This window comes from Capricornis sumatraensis, chromosome 2 (assembly GCF_032405125.1).
Source record: "Capricornis sumatraensis isolate serow.1 chromosome 2, serow.2, whole genome shotgun sequence".
NCBI classification, from domain to species: Eukaryota; Metazoa; Chordata; class Mammalia; order Artiodactyla; family Bovidae; genus Capricornis; species Capricornis sumatraensis.
In genome coordinates this window covers 211,087,084-211,100,083 of record NC_091070.1, presented here as the reverse complement: position 1 = coordinate 211,100,083, position 13,000 = coordinate 211,087,084, and the positions used below count along the sequence as shown (strand labels likewise).

General features: G+C 39.9%; 1 protein-coding gene and 1 non-coding gene across 2 annotated transcripts; one reads left to right on the top strand and one right to left on the bottom strand.

Annotated features, from left to right (window-relative positions):
- Positions 1-7,807: 7,807 nt before the first annotated feature.
- Positions 7,808-8,362, bottom strand: LOC138073926 (large ribosomal subunit protein uL22-like). The gene has a single exon (XM_068965883.1). It carries the CDS (start codon positions 8,360-8,362, stop codon positions 7,808-7,810), a length of 555 nt encoding a protein of 184 aa, XP_068821984.1.
- A 4,093-nt stretch (positions 8,363-12,455) lies between these two features.
- Positions 12,456-12,562, top strand: LOC138074640 (U6 spliceosomal RNA). The gene has a single exon (XR_011144471.1). It is a non-coding gene; the product is annotated as a U6 spliceosomal RNA (small nuclear RNA).
- Positions 12,563-13,000: the final 438 nt, after the last annotated feature.

The window sequence follows — 13,000 nt, the reverse complement described above, 5'->3', positions numbered from 1 at the left end:
TATCTGGGCCATTAGGAGCTTTTTTGTATAGTTCTGTGTATTCTTGCCACCTCTTCTTAATCTCTTCTGCTTCTGTTAGGTCCATACTGCTTCTGTCCTTTATTGTGCCCGTCTTTGCATGAAATGTTTGCTTGGTATCTCCGATTTTCTTGAAAAGATCTTTAGTCTTTCCCATTCTATAGCTTTCCTCTATTTCTTTGCATTGTTCACTTAAGGAAGTCTTTCTTATCTCTCCTTGCTATTCTCTGGGACTCTGCATTCACTTGGGTTTATCTTTCCCTTTCTCCTTTGCCTTTCACTTCTCTTCTCTTCTTTGCTATTTGTAAGGCCTCCTCAGATATCCATCTTGGCCTTGTTGCATTTCTTTTTCTTGGGGATGGTTTTGATCACCACCCCCTGTTAGATGTTATGAACCTCTGCCCATAGTTCTTCAGGCACTCTGTCTGTTAGATCTAATCCCTTGAATCTGTTTGTCACTTCCACTGTATAATCATAACGGATTTGGTTTTTCCCTGGGTAGCTCACACGGTAAAGGTTCTGCCTGCAGTGCAGGATCTGGGTTTGATTCCTGGGTCGGGAAGATCCCCTGGAGGAGGAAATGGCAACCCACTCCAGTATTCTTGCCTGGAGAATTTTATGGACAGAGGAGCCTGATGGGCTACGGTCCATGGGGTCACGAAGAGTTGGACACTGCTAAGTCACTTCAGTCGTGTCCGACTCTGTACGACCCCATAGACGGCAGCACCCCAGGCTCCCCCGTCCCTGGGATTCTCCAGGCAAGAACACTGGAGTGGGTTGCCATTTCCTTCTCCAATGCATGAAAGTGAAAAGTAAAAGTGAAGTTGCTCAGTCGTGTCCGACCCTCAGTGATCCCATGGACTGCAGCCTTCCAGGCTCCTCCGTCCATGAGATTTTCCAGGCAAGAGTACTGGAGTGCATTGCCATTGCCTTCTCCAGAGTTAGACACTACTGAGCGACTAAACACTACCTGAATGGTCTAGTGGTTTTCCCTTCTTTCTTCAGTTTAAGCCTGAATTTTGCATGAAGGAACCTGTGATCTGAGGTCAGCTCTAGATCTTATTTTTGCTGATTATATAGAGCATTCCATCTTTGCTTGCAGAGAATATAATTAATGATTTTGATATTGACCATCTGTTAATGTCCATGTGTAGAGTCGTTTTTGTCTTCTTGAAAGAGGGTGTTTGCTATGACCAGTGTGTTCTCTTGGCAAAACTCTGTTAGTCTTTGCCCTGCTTCATTTTGTACTCCAAGGCCAAACTTGCCTGTAACTCCAGATACCTCTTGACTTTCTCCTTTTACATTCCAGTCCCCTGTGATGAAAAGAACATCTTTTTTTGATGTTCTAGTAGGTTTTGTAGATTTTCGTAGAGTCTTTCAAACTCAGCTTCTTTGACATTAGTGATTGGAGCCTAGACTTGGATTACTGTGGTGTTGAATGGTTTGCCTTGGGAACGAACAGAGATCATTCTGTCGTTTTTGAGACTGCATGTAAGTACTGCATGTTGGGCTCTCTTTTTGACTGCAGTGGCTACTCCATTTCTTCTAAGGGATTCTTGCCCACAGTAGTAGATATAATGGTCATCTGAATTAAATTCGCCTATTCTGGTCCAGTTTAGTTAACTGATTGCTAAAATGTTGGTGTTCCCTTTTGCCATCTCCTACTTGACCATGTCCAACTTACCTTGATTCATGGAACTGACATTCCAGGTTCCTATGCAGTATTTTCTTCACAGCATTGGACTTTCACCACCAGGCACATCCACACCTGAGTGTCATTTCCGCTTTGGCCCAACCACTTCATCTTTCTGGAGCTTTTCTCTGCTCTTTCCTAGTAGCATTTTGGACACTTTCCCTGGGGATTTATCTTCCAGTGTCATATCTTTTTGCCTTCTCATACTGTTCATGGGCTTTTCAAGGCAAGAATACTGGAGTGGTTTGCCATTACCTTCTCCAGTGGACTGTCTTTTGTTAGAACTCTCCACCATGATCCATCTGTCTTGAGTGACCCAAACCTGTGTCTCCTGCATTGCTGGCCATTGTTTTCTGAGTCACCAGGGAACCCCCTCAAATTGCACATTTTTAGATATTTATTGCAGCAGCATGGCTCTCTGTTCCAAAGGAACTTGGTGGCTTTAAACAACAGAAATTTATTTCTGCATAGTTCTGGAGGCTAGAAGTCCAAAATGAAGGTGTCAGCAGGGCCATGCCATGTCTGAAGACTCTAGGAAAGAGTCCTTTGTCTCTTCTAACCTCTGGTGGCTCCACATGTTCTTTGGTTCTTTGGCATAGTTCCAGTCTTTCCCTCCATCTTCACACAGCCTTCTCTTTCTGTTTGTTCTTTTCTGTCTAAGGATGATTGTCATCGGATTTAGGGTCCACCCTAAACGAAGATGATTTCGTTTGAAGATCTTTATATTAATTATATCTGCAAAAAAGTTTATTTCAAAAAGGTCACAATTCTGAGATTCTGGGTATACAGATCTTTTGGGGGGCACAGTTTAACCTACAGCAGGATCTTTTACTTCCTGAATCCTTTTTAAAGGTAATTATTTTATATTTAAACAATTAGTTTAAAAATTTCTTATGTGTTCAGTTCAGTCACTCAGTCGTGTCTGACTCTTTGCAACTCCATGGACTGCAGCATGCCAGGCTTCCCATCACCAGCTCCCAAAACTTGCTCAAACTCATGTCCATTGAGTCGGTGGTGCTATCCAGTCATCTCATGCTCTGTTGTTCCCTTCTCCTCCTGCCTTCAATCTTTCCCAACATCAGGGTCTTTTCCAACGAGTCAGTTCTTCACATCAGGTGGGTCTAAGTATTGGAGCTTCAGCAGCATTCCTTCCAATGACTATTTCAGGACTGATTTTCTTTAGAATTGACTGGTTGAATCTCCTTGCTGTCCAAGGCACTCTGAAGAGTCTTCTCCAACACCACAGTTCAAAAGCATCAATTCTTAGGTGCTCAGCTTTGCTTATGGTCCAACTCTCAAATCCATACATGACTACTGGAAAACCATTGCTTTGACTAGACGGACCTTTGTTGGCAAAGTAATGCCTCTGCTTTTTCATATGTTGTCTAGGTTTGTCATAGCTTTTATTCCAAGGAGCAAATGTCTTTAAATTTCATGGCTGTAGTCACCATCTGCAGTGATTTTGGAGCCCTCAAAAATAAAGTCTCTCACTGTTTTCATTGTTTTTCTGCATCTATTTGCCATGAAGTGATGGGACCAGATGCCATGATCTTAGTTTTCTGAATATTGAGTTTTAAGCCAACTTTTTCACTCTCCTCTTTCACTTTCATCAAGGGGCTCCTCAGTTCCTCTTTGCTTTCTACCATCTACATATCTGAGGTTATTGGTATTTCTCCTGGCAATCTTGATTCCAGTTTGTGCTTCCTCCATCTGGGCATTTCTCATGATGTACTCTGCATATAAGTTAAACAAGCAGGGTGACAGACTATTGTTCCATGTCTGATTCTGTTGCTTCTTGAAATATATATAATTTCCAGTGTATGATTTTAATCATTTAAAATGTATAGGTTCAGTGGCATTTGATACATTAACTGTCACCACTGTTTCATCCCAAACAGAATCTCTGTATATACATTAAGGTGTAAGTCTCCTTTGCCCTTTTCTCCAGCCTTTGGTGTGTTTGCTTCTTGTTTTAGGTATTTCATATAAGTGAAATCTTAAGTATTTGACCTTTGGTGTCTGGCTTATTTCACATAGCATAATGTTGTAGGATGTGCCAAAACTTCATTTTTTAAAATGGCTGAATAATAGTCCATTATATGTATATAGCACATTTTGTTTTATCTGTTCCCCTCTGTTGATACTTTGGTTGTTTCTGCCTTTTAGCTGTTGTGAAAAATGCTGGTGTAAACATTGCCATACAAGTATTTGAGTTCCTTCCTTCATTTTTTGGTTGTGGATCTAGAAATGAATTTGCTGGGTCATATAGAAATTTTATGCCTGTCGTTTTGAGGAATCACCAAACTTTTCAACAGAAGCTGCATTGATTTCCATTCTCACTAGCAGTTCATGCCTGTTCTGTTTTCTCTACATCCTCACCAATACTTGTTCTTTTTTTTGGTAATAACGATCCTGGTGGGTGTGAAGTGTATCTCTTTGTGGTTTTTACCCCTAGTTTTATTGAGATCTAGTTGACATACAAGATTGTAGAATTTTAAGGTATACAGTATAAGGATTTGACTCACATACATCATGAAATGATTATCATTGTAAGTTTAGTGAACATCTATCATTCATACAAATACAGACTTAGAAAAAAAGTTTTTTCTTGTAATGAGAACTCTTAGGACTTATTCTCTTAACAACTTCCATATGTAACATATAGCAGTGTTAATTTTATTTATCATGTTGTATGTTCATTGTGGGTTTGATTTTTTTTCCAAGTATAATTTACAGTATTCATTTGTACAGTAGGGTGATTAAATTATACACACAAACATATATATATGTATACATTCTTTTCCAGATTCTTTTCCAATATAGGTTATTACAAGATGTTGAATATAGTTCCCTGTGCCATTTAGCAGGGATTTGTTGTTTATCCATTTTTATATATGGTACTGTGTATCTGTTAATCCCAAATTCCTAATTTATTCCTTATTGTTTGTGTGTTTGTTGTTGTTGTTGTTTTTGGCTTCCCTGCATGGCTTGTGGGATTTTAGTTCCCCATCCAGGGACTGGGATTGAACCTGGCCCTTAGCAGTGACAGCATTGAGTGTTGAACATTGGAACCCTAGGGAAGTCCCTGTTTTGATTACTGTAGTTTGTAAGAAGTTTGAAATTGGAAAGTATAAGTCCTCCAGCTTTGTTTTTTTTCTAGATTGTTTTGACTTTACTTGGATTTTTTTAAAATTCATAAGAAGTTTAGGATTTTTGTTGATTTCTGCAGTAAGTGCCATTGGAATTTTGATAGGTATTGGATTCAATCTGTGAATTTCCTGAGTAGTATGTTTCCTCCCAGCACTATTAAATGTTGTAATCAGTGAACATGGGACATCTTCCAATTCATTTAGGTCTTACTTAATTTCTTTCAGCAATGTTTTGTACACGTTCCTCACTGGGTAGGTTTTACACCTCCTTTGCTGCAGTATCAGTCAGAGTAGTAGACCACACTGATAGGATGAAGGGAAAAGCATGGTAATCTTTGTTGATGTCGGGGAAAAAGGCATTTGAAAAGATCCAACACCCTTTTATAAAAACACTCAAGAAACTAGGAATAGAAGGAAACTTTCTCAATATGATAAAGTCTATATATAAAAAATCATAGCTGACATCATATTTGATGATGAAAGACTGAAAAAATTTCCCCTCAGAATAGGAATAAGACAGAGATGCCCTTTTGGCATTTCCTTCCAGTGTAGTATATGAAGTTTTAGCCAGAGCATTTAGGGAAGAAAGAAATAAAAGATCCAAATTGAAAAGAAAGAAGTAAAACTATGTTTACAGAGGATATGACCTTGTATGTAGAAGCCTCTAAAAATCAAGCCCTCTGAGAAATTTCAGGATACAAAAAAATACAAAGAACTTAGTTTTATTTCTATATACTAGCAATGAACAACCCCAAAAGGAAATTAAAAAAATGATTTCATTTATATTACAACAGAAAATAATAAAATACTTGTATTTATCCTTTTGACTTAATTCCAGTAGTCCTCGAGTCTCCCCTTTTGGCCAAAAAGATGTTCCTAGGCTCATTGGCTCATCTTGTATATTACCACTTCAGACTTGGAATTAACTCCAATAACTTATTTTAAGTGGGAAATGGTAGTTATAGACCATAGACTGAACTCAGGCAAGTCTTTTGACTTTGGAGTTTTTTTGAGATTGTATCAGCTGAATATTTCCCATTCACTCCTCAGTCACACCTATGCTTTTTCTTCTGTTTTACCACTGAAATTCTCTTTAAAATCACTGAAATGACCTAATAATCACCAAGTCTAATGGATGCTTTTTCAGAACTTTCCTTTTTTGATCTTTGTTAAACATCTGACCCTATTACCCATTCTTTCCTTGAAACTTCTCCCTTAGGTATAAGATGGCATTCTCATGGTTCTTCTCTTGAATTGATTCTTTTCAAAAGAGTCATCTCTGACTCTTTTTTTGCTTGCCCAGTAGGTCTTGTTCCCTCAGCTGGATTTTTCTTGGGTAATCCCTTCTACAGTGATTTTAGCTGTTACCTATTAAATACATTATGTGATTTCCTTCCTTTGCTTCTCTGTTGTCTCTAGGAATCAAAATCAGTGTTTCCAAATATGAGCTTTGACTCACATTTTGATGTCTTGTGAGTATTGCTAACTCAGTATACCTAAAATGGAATTCTCTATATCCTTGGCAGGTACTTAATCTTCCAAATAGTGCCCTATTCCTTCTGAACCTGTTTTTCTTCCTGTATTATCACCCAGCTTAGAGACTTCTGAGTCATCTTGCTTCTTCCCTTTCCTTTATCAATCCAGTTTAAATTGGTAAATCTTGTTGAGATTATCTGAAATGATTTTTAAAACTTCAATGCTACTGCCAACACCCTAGTTCTTACTTAAAATGCTTTGTCTTTTTACTTTCTATGCCTTTACAATTCTTGTTTTACCTTTCTGTAATCTACTGTTTCCTCTTCCCCATTCATTTTATACACTGGAGACTGATTTATCTTCAGAAATGAGAATCTGTTCATCTAGAAGGTAACATGTTGACTCCCTCAGTATTCTAATTCCCTTAGATACTCTTTGAATTCTCTCCCTGTGGCAAGAGGCAGGTTGCTTCACAGCTCTTACTCTCATCCTGGAAATTTTCTTTTCCTTCATGGGAGAGTTTCTTTCTGGTTATCTTTGTTGCTATCATGTTACTTGGTAGGGGTTCTGCTTGGGCTCTGCAACCCAAATATGGAGACAAAATCTTTGCTTAATTCCACCCAATACAGCTGAGACCAGGCTATGATTTTTTACACAGGACTACTAAAAGTTTGTTTTTAACTTTATTAATAGAGGATGAGATGGCTGGATGGCATCACTGAGGCAATTAACATTTACTTGGGCTAACTTTGGGAGATGGTGAAGGACAGGGAGGCCTGATGTGCTGTAGGTCATGGGTCTCACAGAGTTTGACACAACTGGGTGACTGAACAACAGCAGTTAAAGTAGAGGACGTCTTTTCTTTGGAACCTGGAAGCAGTTTGAGATCTGAGGGAAAGGACTTATTCCTTGCTCCTTTCTTCTGAGGATCTAGCATCCTGACCTGTAACTTCTTGTTTTTTGGCTGACTAACATTGGGACTAGTTCACTTCAGGAGATTCAGTCTCCTTTCTGCAGAGATGCAGTGTTATGTTAGTCTTTGGCTACAGCAGAGCAAACAGACCAACATTTGTGTAAGACAGATTGGCTTAGTCAGCACATATAGAAGATGTGCCATACAGCCAGGGGTTTCAGAGTCGGACACGACTGAGCCACTGAACTGAACACATGGCTTTAGGTGCTGGAGAAATAATGATGAACGAGAAAGACAAGGTTCATGCTGGTGGTGGGGGTGCAAGACAGAAAATAGATAAAATAATTTCAGGTAGTGAAGAAAATAAGAGAGCATAAGATAATATGATAGTGAGTAATTGGGGTGGAAAGAAGCAATATTAGATATTTCTCTGAGAAGCCAGCTTGTGGTTTTTAAATAAGATCTCTTAATTTTTTTTTTTTTTTAACGCTTGAAATACATTTACTAATTAAGACAACCAACAATTTTACTTTTATTTATGTTTATTTTTTGTGGCATTTATTCCCGGGCCATAAGTTTTTGTTTCTTCATTTTCTTCTGGGATATCTTTTTCTTCTGTGCAACCTCCTCTCCTGGTTTAGGAACAATCTGTTCTTTTTCAGTAAGGATCATCTCAATGTGGCAGGGAGAGCTCATGTAGGGGTTGATCCGACCGTGAGCTCTGTAAGTCCTGTGTCGCATCTTGGGGGCTTTGTTCACTTGGATGTGCTCAATGACCAGAGAATCTACATCTAAGGCCTTAAGTTCAGCGTTACTCTCTGCATTTTTGAGCATGTGTAGTAAAAATTCAGCACTCTTTTTGGGCCATCGACCCTGAGTCCAGCCCCGCTGTTTGGCCTGTGCACACCTGCCAACTCCACCGTTGTAGCGGCGGAACGGCATACACTGCTTCTTTAATGTGACGTCGTTCAGATACTTGGTGGCTTTTCGGATATGCATACCCTTTATGGCCTGGGTGGTTTCACGAGTGTTCTTAAAGTGTACACGAAGATTTGAACCTCTTGATTTGCATGATTTTGTGGGGTTTGCTGGGTCAAGTGAATAGCGCACCATTTTTAGGAGTCACCTCAGGCTGCTTACCGGAAAAGGAAGCTAAGTAAGATCTCTTAAAAAGGTTCCTTTAGTTCCTGTGTACAGGGTGATCTTCAGGAAGCACGATGGGAAAGAGTATCAGTTAGGAGGCTGTTGGTATAATTTTTGTGTAAAGGTGACCATTGTTTGAGGAAGATAGAGATGGTGAGAATTGGTTGTGATACATTTTGGAGATGGAGGCAGTAGGACTTGTGGATCAATTGAATAGGGAAATAAGACTGCAGACCTCTGGGTTTTCACCTGGATGAGCTAGATATTTGGTGGCACCATCAACTGAGATGGGAAAATGCAAAAGAATACACATACTAATGAGGATAAAGGAAGTGAAGTGAAGTGAAAGTTGCTCAGTCGTGTGACTCTTTGTGACCCCATGGACTATATAGCCTGTCATGCTCCTCTGTCCATGGAATTCTCCAGGCCAGAATACTGGATTGGGTAGCCGTTTCCTTCTTCAGGGATCTTCCCAACCGAGGGATTGAACCCAGGTCTCCCACATTGCAGGTGGATTCTTTACTGTCTGAACCAGCAGGGAAGCCCTGGGGGTTCCACCAAGATAGGAATAAACTGTTATTTCCTTACATTAGATTACTGGTCTAAATTGCTTGTGATTAGTATATAACAGCTTCACTGTAAAGAATACATCAGAGTTTCTCAACTTTGATACTGTTGAGGTTTTGAACCAGGTAATTTGTATGGGGTAGAGCGAGTTGCCCTGTGTATTTTGGATGTTTAGCAGTATACCTGCTCTTTATCAACTGCATGCCAGTAGGACTGACTCCCCACTGTGAGAACTGAAAATACCTCCAGGCATGGCCAGATATCTCCTGAGGGGCATGATTGCCCCTCGTTGAGTACCATGGCTTTAGATACAGCCTAAAGACCTATCCAAATGGTTCCAACTAGTTCTCATTCCATCCTCTGGAATGAGGATATAAATTCTGTCAATACAGCTATGTTGATTGACATGCTACTTTTCTTGCTTTTGTGCCTTTTAAAAAAATCAGTTTTATTCAGCCATAATTGTTTCCTGATTTTTTAACCTAAATTTTTATCCTGAGCACTGGTTCTGTTATTAAAAATATGCTTGTAAACATAACTTTAATGGCTTTAAAATTATAATATTTTAAAGTTGTAATACTTTATAACTAAAAATTTTTTTAAATTGTAATAATCTGTGGTATAGATAGACCATAATATGAGAATATCCTCCAATTCTTAGGTTGTTTAAAATCTTTTCCTGTTAAAAGTGAGGCTGCACTGGCTGGATGAAGCACAAGCTGGAATCAAGAATGCTGGGAGAAACATCAACAACCTCAGATATGCAGACGACACCACCCTCATGGCAGAAAGCAAAGAAGAACTAAGGAGCCTCTTGATGAAAGTACAAGAGGAGAGTGAAAAAATTGGCTTAAAACTCAACATTCAGAAAACTAAGATCATGGCCTCTGGTCCCATCACTCCATGCGAATAGATGGGGAAACAGTGGAAACAGTGGGAGAATACTTTCGGGGGCTCCAAAATCACTGCAGATGGTGACTGCAGCCATGAAATTAAAAAACACTTGCTTGTTGGAAGAAAAGCTATGACCAACCTAGACAGAATATTAAAAAGCAGAGACATTACTTTGTCAGCAAAGGTCTGTCTAGTCAAGGCTATGGTTTTTCCAGTGGTCATGTATGGATGTGAGAGTTGGCCTATAAAGAAAGCTGAGCGCTGAAGAATTGATGCTTTTGAACTGTGGTGTTGAAGAAGATTCTTGAGAGTCCTTTGGACTATGAGGAGATCCAACCAGTTCATCCTAAAGGAAATTAGTGCTGAATATTCATTGGAAGGATTGATGTTCAAGCTGAAACTCCAATACTTTGGCCACCTGATGCAAAGAACTGACTCACTGGAAAAGACCCTGATGCTGAGAAAGATTGAATGCAGGCGGAGAAGGGGACGACAGAGGATGAGATGGTTGGATGGCATCACTGATGCGATAGACGTGAGTTTGAGAAAGTTGGTGATGGACAAGGGAGGCCTGGTGTGCTGCAGTCCATGGTGTCACAAAGAATCAGACATGACTGAGCGACTGAACTGAAACTGTCTAAACTGAGTGGGAGATGTTGGGACCAGTGAGGGTTTGAGGTTTCCTTCTGGGATAAGAAAAATATTCTAAAATTGACTGTAGTCATGGTTATGTAAGTCTGAGTATACTAACGCTCATTGGGTTGTGTACTTTAGATGTGTGATGTGAATTATATGGCATCTCATTGAAGTTGTTATAGAAAAAGATTTAAAGCAAACAGCCTTATGTGTAACTTTTTACAAGTTTTTTTTTTTAATTTTTATTTTTGGTTGTGATGGGTCTTTGTTGTTGCTCACAGGTTTTCTCTAGTTGCGACAGGTGGGGTCTGCTCTTCATTGTGGTGCACTGCTTTCTCATTGAGGTGGCTTCTCTTGTTTCGGAGAACAGGCTCTCAGCGCATGGACTTCAGTAGTTGGGGTACAGAGGCTTAGTTGCTCTGTGGCATGTGGAATCTTTCTAGACCAGGGATCGAACCTGTGTTCCCTGCATCGGCAGGCAGGCTCTTATCCACGGTACCACCAGGGAAGTCTGATTGTGTGTAATTTTTGTCTGTAACTCTAGAAGTGAAACTACTGATTGAAGGCAAGTGAAAAATATATTTACGGTTTATTGAGGTATTCTATTACTTTACTAGCATGTGAGATGAGTGCAATTGTGTGGTAGTTTGAGCATTCTTTGGCATTGCTTTTCTTTGGGATTGGAATGAAAACTGACCTTTTCCAGTCCTATGGCCACTGCTGAGTTTTCCAAATTTGTTGGCATATTGAGTGCAGCACTTTCACAGCATCATCTTTCAGGATTTGAAATAGCTCCACTGGAATTCCATCACCTCCACTAGCTTTGTTCGTAGTGATGCTTTCTAAGGCCCACTTGACTTCACATTCCAGGATGCCTGGTCTAGGTGAGTGATCACACCATCATAATTATCTGGGTCATGAAGATCTTTTTTGTACAGTTCTTCTGTGTATTCTTGCCACCTCTTCTTAATACCGTCTGCTTCTGTTAGGTCCATACCATTTCTGTCCTTTATCGAGCCCCTCTTTGCATAAAATGTTCCCTTGGTATCTCTAATTTTCCTGAAGAGATCTCTCATCTTTCCCATTCTCTTGTTTTCCTCTTATTTCTTTGCATTGATCACTGAGGAAGGTTTTCTTATCTCTCCTTGCTATTCTTTGGAACTCTGCATTCAGATGCTTATATCTTTCCTTTTTTCCTTTGCTTTTCACTTCTCTTCTTTTCACAGCTATTTGTAAGGCCTCCCCAGACAGCCATTTTGCTTTTTTGCATTTCTTTTCCATGGGGATGGTATTGATCCCTATCTCCTATACAGTGTCACAAACCTCAGTCCATAGTTCATCAGGCACTCTATCTATCAGATCTAGTCCCTTAAATCTATTTCTCACTATCACTGTATAATCATAAGGGATTTGATTTAGGTCATACTGTAAAGTAATGCTGAAAATTCTCCAAGGCAGGCTTCAGCAGTACGTGAACTGTGAACTTCCAGATGTTCAAGCTGGTTTTAGAAAAGGCAGAGGAACCAGAGATCAAATTGCCAACATCCACTGGATCATGGAAAAAGCAAGAGAGTTCCAGAAAAACATCTATTTCTGCTTTATTGACTATGCCAAAGCCTTTGACTGTGTGGATCACAATCAACTGTGGAAAATTCTGAAAGAGATGGGAATACCAGACCACCTGACCTGCCTCTTGAGAAACCTATATGCAGGTCAGGAAGGAACAGTTAGAACTGGACATGGAACAATAGACTGGTTCCAAATAGGAAAAGGAGTATGTCAAGGCTGTATATTGTCACCCTGCTTCTTTAACTTCTATGCAGAGTACATCATGAGAAACGCTGGGCTGGAAGAAGCACAAGCTGGAATCAAGATTGCCGGGAGAAATATCAATAACCTCAGATATGCAGATGACGCCACCCTTATGGCAGAAAGTGAAAAGCCTCTTGATGAACATGAAAGTGGAGTGCTCACTTCAGCAGCACATGCACTAAAATTGGAATGATACAGAGAAGATTAGCATGGCCCCTGCGCAAGGATGACACGCAAATTCGTGAAGCATTCCATGTTTTTAGCCAGGACATGGAAATAACCTAGATGTCCATCAGCAGATGAATGGATAAGAAAGCTGTGGTACATAGACACAATGGAGTATTACTCAGCCATTAAAAAGAGATGGATGAAACTGGAGCTGATTATACAGAGTGAAGTAAGCCAGAAAGAAAAACACCAATACAGTATACTAACACATATATATGGAATTTAGAAAGATGGAAATGATGACCCTGTATGCGAGACAGCAAAAGAGACACAGATGTGTAGAACGGACTTTTGGACCCTGAGGGAGAGGGAGAGGGTGGGAAGATTTGGGAGAATGGCATTGAAACATGTATACTATCCTGTAAGAAACGAATCGCCAGTCTATGTTCGATACAGGATACAGGATGCTTGGGGCTGGTGCACGGGGATGATCCAGAGAGATGATATGGGGTGGGAGGTGGGGGGGGCGGT